The 20,657-nt window shown below is 40.0% G+C and overlaps 1 protein-coding gene across 1 annotated transcript; it reads left to right on the top strand.

The window, feature by feature from the left end:
* Positions 1-20,275, top strand: ttc12 (tetratricopeptide repeat domain 12). Its single transcript, XM_085796504.1, has 21 exons — positions 1-134; positions 461-615; positions 843-864; positions 2,333-2,410; positions 2,524-2,645; positions 2,803-2,862; positions 3,416-3,487; positions 3,810-3,870; positions 4,152-4,340; positions 7,989-8,058; positions 9,375-9,463; positions 10,224-10,392; positions 10,804-10,899; positions 11,727-11,790; positions 11,893-12,027; positions 12,257-12,349; positions 12,786-12,854; positions 15,270-15,371; positions 16,382-16,481; positions 16,689-16,917; positions 20,001-20,275. Exons 1-21 carry the CDS (start codon positions 83-85, stop codon positions 20,068-20,070), a joined length of 2,097 nt encoding a protein of 698 aa, XP_085652630.1. The 5' UTR covers positions 1-82; the 3' UTR covers positions 20,071-20,275.
* The last annotated feature ends 382 nt before the right edge of the window (positions 20,276-20,657 follow it).

Raw genomic sequence — 20,657 nt, forward strand, 5'->3', positions numbered from 1 at the left:
TCAGTCAGCACTCTAGCTAACACAACAGACCTACCCAGCTTTCATACATAATAGTAATTAAAAAGAAAATACCGAAAGCGCGATGGAGAAACTTGAAGACCTCGAGAGTTTTCTGAAGAATGTGGACAAAATAAGTGAGTAAGACAGACGTTGCGTTGTCTGAACAGCCAGAAGTTACGGCCTCTTTTATATACAGTACAGTGCATAGTTACGGCTAATTAACGTTAGTTAGTGAACGTTAATGGCACGGGGTCAGAGAAGAAGACTTGTTTCACCTTGTAAAAACCATTACCAGAACGCATTTCTGTGACTAAGATAGTCCACTGATAGGTCGATCTGTAGGAAATTATGGGGATTATTTAGGCTAAATAGTCTATTAATCGCCTAGGTAATTTCAGGCAACATATAACGTTACACATAATTTACATGCGTTCACACATATAATACAACTCTTTTTCAGGTGAACTAGTGAAGGATCTCAACTCTTCTGATATCGCAGTCCAGCAAAAAGCAATGGAGAAAGCTGATTGCCACATTGCAGCCTTGGATGACCCCTGCAGGACAAAAGTCAACAAGACTACAATCAGCACAAACCAACCACTGCAGCCTTCCTACGTAAAGGCATGTACACAAAGTCATTCACAGCATGTCCGCTCTGTCTTTCTCACTCCATCTGCACTGTCTATCAGCCTCTTTTCACTGTTTCTGTCCCTCACACACAGACATCAACAACTTCTTGTAGTGCTGTCTATTTCTTGTCCTGTCCAAAGGACAAGGACATACATTAAGTGTTGACAAGAACTGGACTTTTTTCTCACTCTATTGTTTTTCCTGTTTTACAGAGTCCCCAGAATGAAAGTCCAGGTAAGCAACTATGAAAATAAATACCTGTGTGGTTGTCATTGTCTAAGCAGACTACAAGGTCATCAGTGCACATTGTAGGAAAAGGTTCTAATTAGCTAAACAAAAACACACAAAATGTAGCTATTATATCACATTTTTAAAGATAAATGAGGAAAACAGGGCAAGGTACAGTATTATTGATGTGTCGTACCACACTGGCCTGTCTATTTTCTCAGACTGTTGACTGCCTTAACAAACAGTTGTGATAGATGCAGTCCGTTTCACTTGGGATCTCAGCAGCTGGTGTGAACATCAGCAGCCTTGCCAATGTAGTACCCTGTACTGGCTTAGTGAGTCAGTGCTTTTGGGCAATCCATGAGTATAACTTGAAGCAGATTCTATAAAGGGCAAAAAGATATATTTTATGCCAGCCAGCCACTCCTGTTCAATTCGGGATTAGCATGTCTCTGCATTGACATTTACTGAACACGTGACATTGAGGTTTCTTTAATCAAATGTTTGTCACGTGGGTGATTCACTGTGTAGAAACAGAGATGAGGTACAAGGTGTTTCCTTGACATTAAAGTGACCTGACTGTGTTTTGTGCAATCTGCTGCTTGCCTATCCAGGCTTGTTCAGATGTCCTCTTATTTTGTGCTATTTCTGTCAGTTTTCTTGGCAGAGGTTTGATAAGAGTGTGAAGTCAAGTCTTCACTCCCTTATCAAACTGCCAGCATGTCATGGTGGAGGAGTGCACTGCTTGTGCACTGCCTGTATTACAGGATATGAACCGTTGGATATGATTGACATGTTGGATTGTCAAGGGGCCTCTTACAATGCTTAATGGATTGGAGACTTGTAACATTAACCAAGGTTCAGTGTCATTGAAAGGCTTGTACTCTCAAATATTGGACAGTGTGGCAGAAACCATGCACGCAGAAACCAGCTCAAAGCGAGTGTGCAGGATATTTATTGTGTAGGTTTCTATGGTGTGATTAAAATGTCACTTTTTTTTCCTTGGCTATACTGTATGTATGTGTATATATTTGATGTAAAATGACTTCTCATCAAATCAACACTTGTTTTCAATTCAATTGGAAGTTGAACTCATCAATAGAGATGCATAAAGCCTTCACAAATCTGTGTATGTAACTAAAAACAGTGGAATTAAAATATGGACATTTACTTAAAGTGTGAAAGAAAAATAAATTCTGCTTGAGGCTGAAGAGACACAGTGAAACAGTTTTTAATTAACATCCAACTGATATTTATTATAGCAGACTTGGGGCAATATCTGTCTTTGGCATAACATTTTAGATAAACAATCACAGTACACAAGCACCCTCTGGATCTCAAAAGTCATCAATAATGCCTTTAAATCTTGTTCAAAAACTGCATTAATAACCTTACATTTCATTAGATTAGATTTGATTAAATTCACACTCAGCGAAGTATTGCCTAATATATTGCCTTATTTTTTCTTTACCAGAGATGTTCATGAAGATCATGGAGAGAGATGCTGAGGACAGGAGGATAAAGCGGATTGCTAGGGAGAAAAGGGCAACTGGTAAGTGATTCTCTGCTCCTTAAAGGTGCTGGAAGGGAATCATGTGTTATAATTTGTGCTCTGCTTGGCAACACATCTTTTTTTTAAGTGTTGTACTGTGTGTGTCACTGCAGCCCTCAAAGACAAGGGGAATGAGGCGTATACTCGAGAAGACTACGAAACTGCTGTGAAGTATTACAGCGATGGCTTGAACGAACTACGCGACATGCAGCCACTGTACACCAACCGGGCACAAGTGAATATCTTCAGCCTATGTTGTTAGAAAGAATGGTGCCTTCTGTGGATTTTTAACTTAAGCAAATTGTGTTTTTAGTTTGTGTAGCCAGATTTTTTTTTTGTCAGTTTTGAAGCATATTAACCAGTTACTGTCGAAACTTAAATCTATCTACTAGGCCTACATCAAGCTGGGAAAATACAATGAAGCCGTCAGTGACTGTGAATGGGCCCTGAAGGTACAGTAAGGCCATGCTGATAACTCGGGTCAATCTGTCACTGCCACATTTAAAATTGTATTATCTTAGGCACTGTTCTTTGTGAACCTGGGAGCTCATGTGTGCTGAGAATGGACGGGTTCAAAGTTGGCTATGTTTTGAGCTGTGCTGCACTCAGACAAGCAGCAATATGTGAAGGACACGGAGTATCAGCAGAGCAAACATATTCTCTCAGGAGAAGATTTTGAACATAGTGTTGTGAAGAGAAGATTCAACCGCATGGGAAATGAGTGACAGTATGTTGTCTTCCCAGGGTAACTGCAGATTTACAATGCAATACACACAAAAGTTTGGGATGGTATATATATATAGTGTATATGCACTATAAAACAACAATTCAAAAGATTTACTTTAATCACTTCTCTACAACACAAGATTCATGTTTGCAGAGTGCATTTGTGACACATTTGCTATGCTATTGTTATCAATGCAGAAACATTAAATGACCATTATGCAGATGTGCTACTAAAGTGCTTTAACTAATACTCCCTCATAATCATTTTCTATCTTTCAGTGTAATGAGAGGTGCATAAAGGCCTATGTACACATGGGCAAAGCATACATGGAACTGAAGAAATATAATGAGGTATGAAGTATTTTTTATCTCCTAGCAATCATACATGTTTTCTTTTTTTCTATTTTTAAACTCATTACTCCCAGCATATAGATAATTATCCTTGGTAATTCTAACAACTACAGCAGGGACATGGTTACATTTTGAATGTTGATAATGGCAGTTTATATAAACAATAAAAGAATTCTGAAGTAAATGCATCATTATTTTTATATATCAAACTTTTGCTGGGATACCATAGGCTTTAGTTGTGGATTCTTGCCTTGAGAGTAATTTTAAAGTCCACAGATCTAAAAGAGAGCATTGATGCACATCATGTAATTTTCTTTTTCAGTCCAAGCACTGCTTTGAAAAGATGATGGAAATTGAACCTGGGAGGGAGAGGATGGTAAAAGGTAAAGAAAAAGTTTTTCAAAGGTTAGGTTAGGATAACTTTGATGACTTTTGAGACTTATCCCGTTTGTTATGTATCATGTCACGGTGTTCCAGGACATTCAGTTTTATCATTATTCCATGAAACATTTACTGTATGTAGTATATTGGAGCACATGGCTCTAGCAAATATGCCCCAGATTACAGTACAAGCGCAGTTGGCATTATTAATCAACTTTCTGTCAAATCAGTTAGCTTTTTCTTCTTGCTTCTATGATCACCTCACCTATTTTTCTTTGTGCAGAATACCTGATCCAGGTAGATTTGGAAGAGGAGAGAGAGAATCAGGAGTCGAATGCAAGACAAGAGTTTGACATGGGAGAGGTGAAAGCCAGGACTGTGCCTCAGCTACTGGAGAAGCTGTCAAGGCCTGGCCAGATGCCCCTCTTCTACTGTGGCGGATTGGAGATTCTCTTACAAGCAGTTACTGACGGTGAGGGCTCTTCAAGGGAGAAGCTTTGCACAATTATCTTCCCTCTCTAATCTCTTTGTGCCCACTCTTTCCCCAATAACCTGCTTCACTGGTCCACCCTTTCCCAGTTTTATGGCTAAAGTAATTGCCAGAGATCAGCCCTCGGGGCAGGGTGGTTAAGAAGACTTTAAGGAGGAAAAAGTGATTTAATTCCAGTCAGTACTCACAGTGAACATCAGTTGCTCTATGACAAAAAGAGCGGGTAGACCGAACACTGTTCATCACCGGTTTCTCCTCATGCTTAATTTGCTTGTCAAATTTCCCCTATAGAATATGAAGCCACATGAAAAGAACTAAACCTGAGTGCTGCCTGTTGATCCACTATGTAAAGGATAGATGTCTGTATTTTGTTAAAGGGCCCAATGCAAAATCCACTTTAAACTGGTTTTGTAGCGGTTATATGTGTTCCCATGGCCTTTCTATGACGCCTGGAGGTGAAAAAAGTCTGTCCGCTCCCTTAATTGATTGCTTCACTTTTTGGAAATTGTTTGCCCAACTTATTTGCATTTCAAGGTGCAGATCACAGAAATGGCTCATTCTCAGGAGAGCTCTTGAGGTGGCTGGACCACTTAGACCAGTGTTTTTCAACCTTGGGGTCGGGATCCCACATGAGATCACCTGGAATTCAAATGGGGTCGCCTGAAATGTCTAGTAATTGATTAAAAAAAGAATTAGGCTACTGATAAAATATTTTTTTAAACTAATTATTATTCTTTTTAAAGGTGTTAGTTACAAGTTTAATTTCAGCCAGTAGGTGTCGCACTCACACTCGCCCACTCTCGCTCCAACCCTCAGTTGTACTGGTTGCCAGGTACGCCGGGAGCGGCTAGTAACTAAAGCTAAGCTAAGCCGAACCGTATTTAACGAGCAGCAGCTCCGGTGTTGACAGCGGACTGGAAACACTTCTGAATAATTTCACACTAACTCATCTGCAGATGAACCTAACAAACCGGAAATGTTACAGTATCAGCTGACTGTTAGTTAGCATTAGCATTAGCACGATGCCATTTTCTCCACAGAGCTATCACGATCTGGCCCCTGAGCTCCGCCTCACGAGACATCAACGTACTAATGCTGTTGGCGCAGAGATCATTTCATGTCAACGTTGCCAACGTGACCAGATGTAAATATTTATATACGTATTTTGGACCCGTCAAAATTTATGAAACAATTATTTCTGTACTATAAAAACATTTTTCAGTAAAATTAATACTTTTATTCTGCACCCCTCTAGACATTCTGTGGATGCATTATTTTTGAACAATCAATCGTTGTGATGAAAATTTTTTAGCTATATCCTTTAAAAAATACCAGACACAATCTTAAACAACTGTATTCTATACTTTCACTTTCTCAAATATAAATCGAGGTCAAATAAAATGCAGCATTTAAAAATATCTGAGCTGGCGTATCTTGATTGGTGGCTGCGATGATCACGTGATCGTGGGGATTGACAGAAATTTGTGATGTCAAAATGGGGTCACGAGCCGAAAAAGGTTGGGAACCACTGACTCAGACCTATGTGAAATGATTGAAAAACAGTATAATATGGGACCCGTAAGCTGTGTACACACCAAAATCAGCTTTTATTTGTGACGCGACATTCCATTTGCGGCCGCTACAGACCCGTAGCGCGACAGTGGGCTCGACACTATAACATGTGATGTAAACAGATGCCTCTATGGCGGGCTAGTATGATTTAATTAGTGATTCTGACCATCTCAATCAGCAGAATTAGACATTCCCATTACTGATGTAATTTGGCTGCTGAACTGCTGAGTGGGTACCCCTGACAGCTGTTCCATCAGCTAAGTAATATTGTTATGAAAAATAAATATCTAAAAATAAAATGACTCATGCTAAGGTAATGGTTTATCTTTTAGCGTACAGGCACAGGGTTGTGTAAGTATTCGTTACTTCCATTTAGAGTCAAGTTGAGGGAAGGGTTATTGTAGGATGACAGAAGACAGTATTAAGTCTTCTGGGGCTGTCTTGGGTGCTATTAAATGAAACATCTGTGAAAGCTGGTGTCCATTCCATAACCTCGCTAGCACGCATGCACTCAACCCTGTCAGATCAGGTAGCTAGTCAACTGTGGAATCTGTCCTCAGCTGGTTCAGTAGATGGCTGAGTCTGCCAACTCATTTACCATTTGCAGAAGAATTTAAAAGCCTTATGGCTGTAGGTACAAAGGATCTTCTGTGTCTCTCAGTCCAGCAGTGAAGATATGTACAGAGGAAGGAATTCACTGTTGTCACAAGACATGAGGTTTCAAACAAGAATAACAATCTTATAAAACCTTTCTTTTTCTTTTTTGAATAAGAGCACCCATTCACTTTATAGCTGTACTTTGCATCAAAGCACTACAGTAAATCCCATACTGCGCCATGATGGGGGAAACTTTTGCAGAGGACATTATCGGATGTAATTGCATTAGCTTGATTCTGGCACAGTGCTCGTTGCTCAAGGTTTCAGATGAATCGAACCAAGCAGACTAAGCAGGAACATGCCCTTAGAGCTCCTGAATCTCTTTCTCGGCACAGGGGAAATAGAACTGCGATCTTGTGCTGTCAAAGTAGGGCATTTGTTAGGGCATTGGATATTTCACCGCAGGAATCCATCTGATAACGTGACTGAAAGGCACTGATATTTGTTTACAAAGCCCTCCACTGTATAAAAAAAGAGGCCATTGTAAGACCGGCTGCAGTTGCTCTTCACCAGGTTGTTGACCCCTCCGCTGTCAGCTGCTCATATTTTTCAGAATGTTTTTGACCCAGCAATTGACTTTGAAACTCCACGCGGTTAAAGAAAAACAACAACTTTTTTTTAGCTGCCGCCATGAGGTTGACGCTCTTTGTACAACAGCTGTTTTTCGTACAACAGTACAGTTTATCAAGGTCAGTGCCCCTCTCTGGTGTCATTATTTTGTTATAGTTCAACTTAGAAAGAAGTAGTTCTTACATTCCACATCCCACTGCTGCCCTTATACAGGCAATGTACCGGTAAGTACGTACAGGTACTTTAACCACACAGCTGAAAATGATGGAGTCAACCTTGAAGCTCGCTGTTGAGCAAAGCATAAACACAAACCTTATATAGTGTGATGCAAACTCTATTTTTGTTTCCACTTGTGTCACCATTTATAATAGCATATTCTCTGCTCTGGCTATCCTCTGCACAATGGCAAACATTTCTTATCCAACTGCTCTTTTTCTTCATTTAGATGAACAAAAGTATACTGTCAAATGATATAATGCCTGTCCCACAGTGCCATTCAACTGAAAAGGGCAAAAATTACATAACTCACAACTGAAAGGATTTCGGCAGGGCTGACATTACAAGCTTTTGCCCCTAAAAGTCCTCGCTCACTGCTGTGCTCTACTTTCTCTATACTCCAACTCATTATTGGTGGAAAAGAGACCATTCCTCACTAAGCCTTAGACTCTCAACATATTTTATTTATTCTCCGGTGCCTTTGACTTCAAACCTGTGAACAAGTAAAGTTAAACTGACAGAGAAAGGTGGTGCTGTGTTTCTCTAAACCTGGTGATGATGTATAATAGTATAGTTTTCTGTCCTCTTATGCTATCTCCTGTTCTCCCCAAACAGGTACAGGCCGGACCCTTTTCAGACTGAACAATGGCTTTAGTATCATCAGCAGCAATGACACGGTGAGGAGGTAAGGAGACCAGAGGGAGAGGTACCTGTCAGCTCACAGAGGAGCTCTGACAGATGGACCCTGAGACAGGGGCATACAGAAACAATGATGGCCTAAACTAGAGAGATCATTCTTCGCCCTCTCTCCCTCTCTCTCTCTGGTTGTTTGTGCGATGGCCCAAAGAGGAAAAGATGATCACACTGGAGACTGAAATGAGGGTTGAAATGATCAAAGGCTCTGTGTTTTGTCCCAGAAAGAAGGGGGTGTTTTATACAAGATGCAAATTATGACTCCCTCATGTCAGATCAGTAAGGTTATTATTAACTTGTCACGTACTTTCCACGTTGTCCATTATTAGCACACTCATTATTCAAGTTACAACAGTGTGTCCAGGCAAGGACTGCGAGCCAGATAAACCAAGTAGAATCTGTGAGAGCCCTGTAGCAGGGGACAGTGCAGTTGTCGCCTGTCCTGTTCACAATCTAAAGGGGCACTCTGAGTACATGTGCTCCTGTGACTGCTATAGAAAGTCTTTTAAAAGAGTTCAAGAAAAAAGTGGAAAAAGGTCTGGAGTAAATCCATAGTCCTCCTTCCTATTGAACCTGTAGTACATGTCTAAAAGAAAAAAGAAAAGAAAAGAAGCCATCGTATGATCTTCTGCCAACATGTAGCAGAAGCTTTGTTACAGCAGAATGGAAGTGAACAGTGACATCATAAAACACCATAGTGGGAAAACATACAGTGTGGCTTCTCAGGTGGCAATATCACACAAGTTAGACGCACGCTAAACGGCAAAGTGCTTCACAATGTGCAGCTGTAGCTGTGGTATCTGTGCCAGTGCAGCTACAAGCATTTTATTGTACATGTTGGACCTTCACAGATGAGCTAAGATAAACTGTCTTCTGCAGCAAGATTACAAAACATCAAGAAGAACTTATATTAAGTGTTCCTTTGCATTGTGTTAAAATACTCGCTATCTGGTATCATGATAAAGTATCAGAGTTTGTTTGTTGTTATATAGTCAGTGCAACACAGCCTTGTACTGTCCTCGGTTGCTCCCGTTTTTTTCCCTGTTCAGGGTTTTCTTGGGAGTTTTAACTCAGTCGATGTGAGGGTCTAAGGGCAGAGGATGTTGTAATGATGCTGTGTAAAGCCCTTAGAGAAAAGTGGGCTATACAAATAAACTTCCCTTGCATTGCCATACATGTTAATATGCCAACTTTTATGAAATAGCATCTTCATTATGTGACAGTAATATCATGTTGTCATGATGTCAATGTTGTTATCAGTCAGAGGAGAATGAAGTGCTTTGTTCATCATCTTTATTTCCTCCACAGCTGCCTGTTGCAGAAACCGAAGGATGCAGACAGCCAGGAGTTATGTGCGTCTGTTCTGAAATTATGGAGGGTTATTTGTTGTGGAAATGGTACGTAGATAATTGAGTCACACGTCATGCTCTGTCTCTGTTGGCTCTCTTTGACTTAACTTAACTTGAGCATAAAAATGATTAAATAATTGAAATACTAGAATCTCCCAGTAGAGTACCGTACCTACCACAGCTACACTACAATCTCCTGTCTGTCAGATTATTATCTGGATCTGCACCAAGTTATATAAACTCGTTATATAAATTTGTAACATAATTTACACTTTTTTTTTTTTTTACAACCATCTTCTAACAAATTGCTGAAGGCGCTGAAAATGCTCTGTCTCCCAATTATTGGGAAAGTAATTAAAAAAGAACACCAGATCTGTGTTACTGGATTTGTATCAAAATGAATCTTTCCTGGCCTCAACTTGTAGTGTAATCTGTCTTACAAACAAATAAACTGACAGACAAATATAAAAACATACAATTATTAGAAAGATTAGTTAGTAGGATTACAGATATTACCTCCACAGTGGAAATAATAATCCTCTTCATGACAGCATCGATGGCATTGTGTCATTACTGCACAGCTTCTCAGTCTGAAATTTTAAGCCTTCCCTTTTGTTATGCTTTTGTCTTTGCATCACACAAGCTATTCTGGCTTCAACCAATCAGCTGTTTGTGCCAGCTGCGATGGTTCCACAGCTTTTCACAATGTGTGTATGTTAACACAAAACGCAACTTAATGGGCATGTTATTTTGTGTAGAGCGCAGGTTGTTGTTCTCTAAATATCCTGATTGTCTCTTTTGCTTTCAGATGAAAACCAAAAGATGTTGATGACGTGCCCAGTGGCCAGACAGGCTGCTATTGACTTGGTAACATCAGATGATGTCGCAGTACGGAAAGAATGCCTGGCATTACTATGGATGTACTCACAGACGCCACGCAGCAGGCATTTGGCGACGGACAGCCTGAATGTGAAAATGTAAGACATTTCTTTATGTAGTCATCCAATGCAACATAAAAGAGCCATCACTGGACTAGGAACACTGGAACAGTGCAGGGAAGGAATTCATGCACAAAGCCTAACCCTGTTCTAGGTCAGCCTCAGTCATTTATCGAGCAATTTCCTATCTTTATGTTTCCTAATATCTGATTAGGTTTTTATGAATGAGGAATATTGTTGCTCTCTTTTGGCATTATTAATCTCAATCATTAATCCAAAACTGGACACCATCATTATATGGCTATGAAATATTAATTGAGATTTTGATTGTATTCATTAAGAACACATCATTTTTCAGATTGGCTCATTCACTTTTTCTTTTTGTTTATCTCTTTGTCTTTTCTATTTCCCCCTCTCTGACTTTTTCCTACTCTTAATCTGGATATAAAGGTTAGTGAGGAACCTCATGGGGTGCATCTCACAGCCTGAACAGCAGCAGGGGAAGACAGCGGTCGACACTCTGGAGAACTTTGCATCAGAAGAGAAGTATTACTGATAGACAGCCAAAAAACGTTAATTCTCTCCACATGCTGTGAAAATAAGATCGGTCGCATTTCTGAATGAGAGAATACATATCTTCAGATTCTCAGATGCAAAATTCAGAATATGATCCCCAAGACAATCTATTAGTCTCACATACTTAATATCATATCCATATATATTAAAAGCACTGAGGTTGCTTCAGAAATGGGAAATGTGGCGTGTTTAATAAATCAGTATGTGGCTTCCTACGCACTTCACATCATTAGAGGGCAAAAGGCCGTTCTAAACCCGCTTCCCTTTGTGGCGCCTCATGAAAATAGACATGAAAGGACAACCCAGGCTCTCAAACACAGCAGGAAATAAGTCGAGGTGTCAAGCAGTGAAATGGGAAGATCAATTTTCTCTGTCTATAGCTCAAAGAGAGTTACTCAACACAAATGTGTTATATCCTATAGAGGCTTTCTCCTCATTGTAGATGATCAGCAATACGGCATTTTCATGTATATTTGGCTCTCGGGGTGAAAATAAATACACGACTGGCACATGTTCCAGTTCTTTCAAATCCTCTTGTAAAATGTGCTTCACTTATACATAAATGAACCTTTGTATTTATGTATCTATCACTGTATACATGGCAAAGAGTTAATTTTACACAACCTCACTCTCTTTGTAACATAGAAGTGTGCACAGTGTTGTATGTGCCACTTCTTCTGCTTCATGATGGATTTTTTAAGACCTTTAACCTTCACGAACATTTGCATACTGTACACCATCTGTACTGTTTATTCGTCCATCATGTATGATCAAATCTTTTCATCTATTCTTAACAGGTTTTGCCTTCAGTTGAGGAATGTGTTGAAAGACTCTGTCCTTGTGCCATTTATAACAACACTGGTAAGATATATACATATTTGCATGTGTGCGTGTGTGTGTGTGTGTGTGTGTGTGTGTGCGTGTGCGTGTGTCTAATTAGCACATCTGTTTCTTATTTTTCAGAGAAATATCAGCAAGTCCAATCATCATATCCTTCCATCACTGATATCTGTCATTGGCTGTCTGGCTCGGGACAGCGTCATCCGTCACACACTAGCTCATGATGCAGAATGTTGGAAGGCCTTTCTTGTTGCCATTGTTAGTAAGATTAGAGACTCTGATCAAAACTTATTGTTTGGGTCGGTCATTGGAGTTCAGGGCCTGCATTCACAAAACATCTTCAGGCTAAAAGTTCCTCAGTAATGTGTTGATATATCACAACTCAGGCATAGATAAGATCTCTATCCAGGATTTTATGAATATTTTTGGGTGTTGTTTACACTGTGTGTATTTTATTCACCTCAGAATTTGTTGGCTTTCTTTGCAGAGTCAGTGCAGCACATCTGAATACAAAAACATCCTTTACCCCATGCTTGGGTTGATCATCAACATTTCAACTGTGACTTCTCCAGCCATCCAGGTAAGTTGGGTGACAGCTGCTAGGGTATATAATTAAAGTAAGTTGTCATTCATATTATATATACATAAATACACACACATATGAATGACGACTATACAATATAAAATATATATGATATAAACAATTAGGACTGTAACTAAGTGGTCTGGTAAAACTAAATATTAGTTAATAAATAACTACGCACACACACACACACACACACACACACACATACACATATATATATATAATTATATGAAGAATTGAGTGCCCCTCACTAGTGAGGAAACATGATTAAAAATAGATGATTACATATTGTAAAAAGCTAATAAAAGCAAATGAACAAGGGGAGCAGAGGGAGCATTGGTGTGAAGCATGAGGTGTGATGTCACCTATTCAGAGGGGAAAATAATGTGAAAATTGGCTTGGCCACTTTTCTGTCCATGTCTCTTTGTAGGAGCATGCTGTTTCACTCTGTGAGTGCTGTCTGGACTTGCTGGGGGATAGTGATGGAGGAGTCATAACTGTGAGTGGACCTAACTTTAGCACGACTACACTACAGACCTCAAGAGGGTTAGAAAAAAAAATCATGTAGTATATTGAAACCTTATTACATGTTTAGTTGGTTTATTCTGCCCATTAGGTTTCATCGTTTGACTGTGTTGGACCAAATAAAGTGTAAAAACTATTCCTTAGGGTTTTTTTGTTTGTTTGTTTTTTTTACAGTTGTTTAACTTGCTTGCTGAACTTTTTCCGATCCTTTTCACAAACGTGTGTGCATCCTATAAAGAAAAAGGCTTTTGTTTGGCTAACTAGATGATAATAAAAGACATTTGTCTGGAGTAATGGGTCTCTTCTTGGGCTTGTCAGCTCTCTGGCAATGTGCCCCAAAAGGAGGCAACAGCAATCCACGATGTTCAGAGGATCTTGTATATGTGCCATTACAGTTGATTAAAGCCCCAGCTCCAGGTGCTGTTGTCAGCGCTAATGGCTGCTGTAGCACTTTCACACTGCCGATGCAATGCCCTCAAAGTCCCACATACCCACCCATCTGTCTGTTTTCTCTATTTTACTGCTCACTCATTGTCTAGCTGACACGGCCTCTTCTCTTGTCATCTGATGCCAACTTTTTTTTCCTTTTATTTCTTCTCATCTTGTCCCGTCTTGACTTTGTTTACTTTCCTTTGTGCATCATAAAAGTAACAACAAAGTCCTAAAGAAGCCACATTCCTCACAGTGCTCAGATTTTCTTTCAGAAAATATACAGAGTTAACTTTGTTTGTTTTTGCTTCCACTGTAGTCACCCTCGCGCCAAGATAAAATGTCAATCTGGTAAAAGTCAATTTGATAAAACATTTAGAGCTGAATTAAAAAATTTAAAGCTGCATTAATCAGTATGAGCGATAAGGGGGCAGAGGAGGTCTACGAGTTGACAGCCCTAATGACCCTGGCAGTATTATTGTTTTTAAATTGTTATGAGGAACATTTTAAAGCAGATATCAGTGGCACGGCCGTTTCGGCTAATGTTGTGTTCAAGGCAGGCTTTTGAAACCGTAAGTTACAGCTTCAAGTCACAACTACGACTTGGTAGCGTTCCAGGTAACCCGTAGCTCGTGTTTTTACCGTCCTGTTGTCTGTGAAAGTTCCCTATAACGGCCACTCGTAACTTCCGACCCGTGAACTCGTACCAGATCGAACTGGTATGACTTCACAGGAAGGAAAAACACAAAGTACGAGTTTCCTTGAACGCACCATGAGTTAGCAGCCCCCGCCCTTGTCAGGCATCAATTGGTCCTCGTGCTACGTCACCACATTCACGCGCATCCCTTGGCTGCACACACAGCCCTTCATGCCGTTCTCTCCCCTCATTGGATAACACTTGTATCCCACAAGGAAAATTTTCTCCTCGGGTTACAGCAGAGCAGAGTGACGGAGAGACTCGTGTTTAGGCTGAAATACTTCATGTAAGTGATTGCTGACGGAAAATAGGACTATTTAGGACTTATATTAACAAAAACATTCCACTGATATCTGCTTTAAATAAACCATTTCACTTTAATGTTGCTGGGATGGAGCAATACAGTACGTTGTCTGGCAGCCTGACAAATGAAAGTCTTAATTATCTATTTATTATCTGTGTCTTTAGCTGCTAGATGTTCCACCTTATTCTTAGCTAGTCACTTACATTGTGAGTCTGAGTGGGCAGCATGCAGAGGGTTAATCGGAGCCTATTTTGTGAAAATGGCTGCCTGCTGCTGCTGCTGCTATGAACATGACTGATGAGAGCAGTGTTACTGCTGTATTGGTTGAAGTGGGAGTTTACCATCTTGTAGGCACACATTTTTTTTGGATAAATTATTCACTCAAGTTTGTAATTTGTGTCATCACTTACAAATAATTATCTCAAATTACTAATTTCAGTATACTCATTTCACTCCCTCTTGATGGTAATTCATACAGGCAATTTGCTTTGTGCCCTCAGATGACTAAATGCCCTCAAATTACTGTCTGTAATGATAATATGAGATTCATGACATTCATGACAAAGCAAACACCTGTTCATGACCTTTCTCTTCCTCTCATGCTTCTATTGTTATGCTTCTTTTATAAAGCTTGTGCTTTTCATCTGTTATTTTTATCACCCTGCCCTTGAAAGGGTCGCACATTTCTCGTACCATCTTTACAATGCACTTTCTGTACCTGCCACAGACTCACTCAGTAACAGCGGTTTTCTATCTTTCTATTCTCAACCCTTCTCCTACCACACTCTCCGATTCTCTTTGTCTTTCGTCCTGATAGCTTTCTTTATGCCACAGCTGCCGTCTCTTGATCTTGTGCAGTTCTGTGTATTCCTCTGCTGTTTTCTCATTTAGGTTTCTTCCTCCACTTTCTTTCCACTTTGTCTCCTTTTCTAATAGCAACATTACTCTTTGTCCTCCAGAGAGGAACAGGTGTACTGAGCACTGTCCTTCCTCAGTCCTCTGAGGCTGTTCAGTATGCCATCCAGCGGGATGTGGTTCGGACCATGTGCCGGTTGCTGAAGGTATGCAGCCTCTGTGAAATACATCAATTTACTTGCATTGTGCGTGAGGAATGACGCTCTTTTTTTTCCCAGTGATCTCTAAATGGATTCATTATTCTGATTTCTCACACATTATGTTGGAAACCTGGTTTCTGTAATTGCGGATGGAGATTAGAGGCACCTGATTTCCCCAGCCAGATTTCTCCTGGAGAACGCTGATTTCTTGGTCATGCATATAATTAACCACGGTTCAGCTCACCAGCTCCTTACTTGCGCATATGTGCACGACAATGACTTTGGAGCAGAAATGTAACAGCTGAGAGGACAGATGATGGGAGATAAACTGACACAAAGATCCTCTTAAACTCTAAATAGGTTGTTTTTCCATGGCTGAACATTTTGCCTGACTTTGTAAAAGACATATTTGCACTTTAACAAGTAGCTGCTGTGTTGTGTCCATCTGCTTGTTCTCTCTGTGCCGTCAGCCTGCTGTGACACAAACTAAGCAGTTGAAACTTTGGGAATGACACAGCAACTTGTATCACTAATCCAGTCGAAACTAGACCGACACTAAATAGAGCAATATCCAAACAACAACCATACACGCAAGCACCGCTTTATTTATTTATTTATTGTCTTCATTCCTGACAGAAGACATACAGTATGTTTTATTATCTATTGTATGAAATTATCTACAGTAATATATAATTTATACAGCTCTGAAGCAGTATGAATTATTTCATTGCTAAGTAGGAAACACTGTTGTTACTTTGTGGTTTTGCTTGTTGAGAGAGATAGTGATAAAATACTGGTTGTGTTATAATAATGAGGACAGATCAGCATTTTCTTTCTTTCACTTTTATCTGTATACGTATTAATGTTCCTGAATGTGATCATAGCTGTGCATTTATACCTCCAATATGTAACAAATCTAGTAAAGGCCTTTGTGTGACCCCCTAAGTGTAAAGTAAGATTTTATTAACATACTTTGTACTTTTTTTGATGTCCTTCGTTTGTGTCCGTCTATGCAGAAGACCGGGCAGACTGCCACCAAGTACGCCATTAAGACCCTGACAGTGTGCACCGCTGCCAGTGACTTGGCTCGGGAGGAGCTGGTGAAGTCTGATAAAAGTGAGAAATGATTGACACGTTAGCAGCACTTTAACAACCTCTTTCATTAGTCTTTGAATAATATTTGAGGGTTGACCTAATATGCAAATCAACTGTGTGTGTCTGTCTACATCCCTGTGTGTGTGTGAGTACAGTTCCCAGTGAGTGATGTTACCGCATGCGTATTTAATGCATTTAACACTGATATTTATTTACTGCTCAACACAGAACTGCATATTTTACGTCGTTTGCTGGGCTCCAGCTGTGATGAAATGGTGTCGGGAAACGCAGCCCTTTGCCTGGCCCACTGCCTCGAGTTGGAGGGAACTGCCAGCGACCTGCTGGGCACGGATATTGTGCTGCTGCTGCTGCGCCGTGCTGCAGGCGACGCAAAGATGACAGCTGTACAGCAAAATGCATCGATCGCTCTGGGGAAGCTGTGTCAATCCGAGCCCAGGTACCTTCCCGCTCCACCAACTATATACTGTTGATCACAGTCTACAAACTAGCCCGGGGGAGCATTCATAGACCTGATGAAATGCCACACTGACAGTGAGCTAATGTGATGTTACAGCTCTGCTGCTTACAGAAGTTATTTTTCTTTTTTTTTAGCCAGGGCTGGCCTGAAAGATTTATTATTTTTTCGTTACCATTACCCCTACAGAAGCCAAGAACGGCCATGTATTTATTTATTTATTTTTTGCTATTTTCCTTTCATTATCTTGATATAGCAAAGTTTGATTTCGCATTAATACATTTTTTTATTATCTCGTTATAACAGCACGTCAGCACTGGTTCCATTATGGTACTGAGTATCGGTTTCCATCCCTACTCACCGGTGTGATTATGCCAAATAACTCAAATTTCATGAACACATTGATGTCAGAATCGCAACCTAATTTCATATAAGTTCAACGCTGTGGCATCCACTGTACAGTGGTGTGGTACCAACAGACAAACATTGACTGCTAACTTGGGTTTTCCTACACGAACGAAAATGTAGGCTAACAGTGATTTAGCAAGACAGCAATATGTTCATGAGCTTTATTTGAGGAGCAAGTAGCTAACATTACCTCAGCTGAAACTGGATAGCAATTTCTCATTTGTTTAGGCTAACTGGCAGCCCCTTACACAAACCCAGCCCAGTTGTAACTTAGCGGAAAGTCAGACAGCTAGTGGCAGCTCTTGAAGGCTGAAATCAGGACCATGTGATCACATGAATCAACTCGCAATTATCTGAGTTCTACACGTGGTTCTGGATCATTTTCGCACAAACACAAAAGTCTTATGTTACTGTACATTGAGATAACTGTGGCTTTATTGGCCTCCTCCTACCAACATACAGTGGCTAATAGGGATGCACATTTTGAATTTTTTTTCTGACCGATAACCGACGCTCGTTAACTGATTATTAACCGTTAACCGATAAGATTAAGAATCTTGCGGCGCACGGCCAAAAAAAAAAAAAAAATTTTTTTTTTTGGTTTCAATTTTTTTTTTTTTTTTTTTTTTTGCCGTTAAATACGCACGTGCGCCGCGACAGCTGATCAGTGCGCTCTGTCTCAGCTGATCGCGCTCTGGAGGTTAGATCGTCCAATGTAGAACTGTTTTTATACAAAGTGCAGCCAAACACCAGGCTGAAGGAGCAGCAGAGCTCCTGACAGCTCCTCTGTGGAGCTGCAGGTGAGCTGCAGGTGAGCAGCCACGTCCTCTTTTTTTTTTTTTTTTTTTCCAGCGCCGTTGTTACAGGTGATTCACATCTATGTCCATGTAGGTTACATTTATTGTCTGATCTTCCTTCATGGGGGCTGCTGCACATACTGTCAGTCCTCCTGTGGAACTTTTTGCTGCGAAATATGACTGAAGGCACGTGAACTCTGCACGTGTCGACACGCCCCCATGAGTTGATGACATAGGAGCTAATAAAATAAATAAATAACCGATAGTATTAATCGGTCAAAGTTCTTGTTATCGGTTAACGGTTAAACGGTTAATCATGTGCATCCCTAGTGGCTAACCAACTGCTAGGACCTGGTAGACAAGGCAAAATGTCTGGTTCAAAATGGCTGCTTGAACTAAATTACATGAACTAAAAATAGATCTCAAAGATGTCCTCCATGACTGTGACTGTGTGCCTTTGTTTGTACAACTTCCTGTTGGACTCTGTGTCTCAGAGGAAGACCCTGGACGCTCCTTGCAAAGTTAGCTGCTCGATGCAGATTTTTTTGCCTTTTGGCTCCTGACGTTTGTAAAAATCAATTGGCAGATTTTATCTCATGTCCACTGGCACCAAATCAAACTTGTTCCTCCAGAATAGCCTTAAGCAGGCACTAGTCTTAAAAGGAAGAGAACGAGCATCTGCTGTGAGACCGGCAGAGAAGAGGTTCCAGGTATCAGCAGTGATAACCTGGTGGTGAGAGCTGTGCTGCTCCCAGAGCTGGGTGAAAGAGCCAGGAGGGGAGGGAACAAAGGGGAACTGCTGGTTGAGTTGGTCTGGTGACATCCCGGGTCGCATGTTACACAGCGACCAGTTAAAAAGAAATAGTAGAGTAGAATGGCAGTTTATTAAGTATTAAAACAAATGTGTGGCATCCAACATTTGAATGAACTGAGGTCCACCAAAGTCATTCTGTAAATGTGATTATTGGCGAACTATGCTAATAGATGTTAGTTAAAACCTTACCACTCTAATATATGTATGTTGTTTACTGCTTCAAGAGTTAACTATGCAGGATTTTTACCTGTATGCTACATTTTTACCTTAATTAAACAGCTTGTGAGTAATTGTAATGGTTAAGTAAATGACTTGTAACTTGTTACGAGGGAGAATGGAGGCTCTCTGCCTTCTACCTAGCATCTGTTGGCTGAAAACCAACCTTGCAAGATCAGAACCTCCGACCCGGTGTCCCAGCTCTCGTCTCGGCGGCACCACACACGACACACAAACAGCCCCGTCGTATATGATATAATTGCTTTCTCGTCGGCATTGTTCAAAACAAATGGCCGAGAGGAGATTTTATCCTGACAGACAGATAAACAGCAGGGGGAGGAGTGACACTGCGATTATATTAACTTAGAGAAAATTGGTCTCAGGTTTTGATTTGTCTTATGAAACCAATTAATTTAGTCTGTCAGCACTGTTTCCCTTTTAGATATATTTTTAGACAACTATTTTTTTTTCAATATCCACTAATCTGCCAATTAAAATCTCATTTTCTCAGTATTTCATAATAGTAATACAATACCAGAACAACAGAATAAGTAACAGAAAACCAAAATCTTCCTGAACGTTAAATACATTATTTTTCTTTGTTTGTTAATTGGAGTTTTTTTTTAAACGGCAGGGTGAAATGTTAAATGTGATCACATGCTAACTGAACAATGTTGTTTCGCTGCTTCCTTACTTCCTTGTTGTATTTTAGTATCCTAAAGTCTCCTATAAGACAGCAGAAACAAAGTCTGTGTTTTTTGTGAGGATGTGCTGACCTTTCGTTCCAAAGCTCAGAAACACTGTGTTTTTCTTTTGTCCTTCATTTCCAGACATTTAAACAAACTTCGAGAACTACACGGCTTCGAGATCCTGCACTCCTGTATGAAGCTCATCACATGAATTCAGTAATCACGGTTGTCATCAACCTCATTGTCTTCAGTTTTAGGCTTTGACACCTACCCACGAAAAAAAAAACCCAAAACATTCCTTGTGATCATATAATTTTCTTCTTTAAAACTCTTATTATTAAATGCATTTTCATTTGAATTCATTTTCAAAATACAGCTCAATAGTAAGAGTTTCTTATTTGAAGAAAGCTTCGCCTCTCTAGAGAATAGTCAAAGATTTATTTCATTTGAATAAAATCCTGCTTCTAATTGCTTCAATCTACATAAACAAGGTCACACACATTAGCAATGTTCTCGGTCGTCCTTGTTTTTCATGCCCATGTGAATTTACATGGGTAATTACCACAAATCCACCCACTGAAAAAGAAGCAAGTCAGTTTTACCATCTTTATGTGTCTGTTCTCTGATTAAAATATGACTAATACTTTAAAAGACTGATCCAGATGTTTGTCTTGTATCCCTAAACAGTAAAAATGAGAATACTGTTCTTAAACAAATAACCAACCAGCACTGATCCAGCACAATATGTTGATGGTATTTGAAGGTCTTTTTTCTAATTTACCTTGAGTAAGTGTGTTA

The sequence above is a fragment of the Trachurus japonicus genome, chromosome 13 (genome assembly GCF_045865225.1).
Source record: "Trachurus japonicus isolate A0001 chromosome 13, Traja_1.0".
NCBI classification, from domain to species: Eukaryota; Metazoa; Chordata; class Actinopteri; order Carangiformes; family Carangidae; genus Trachurus; species Trachurus japonicus.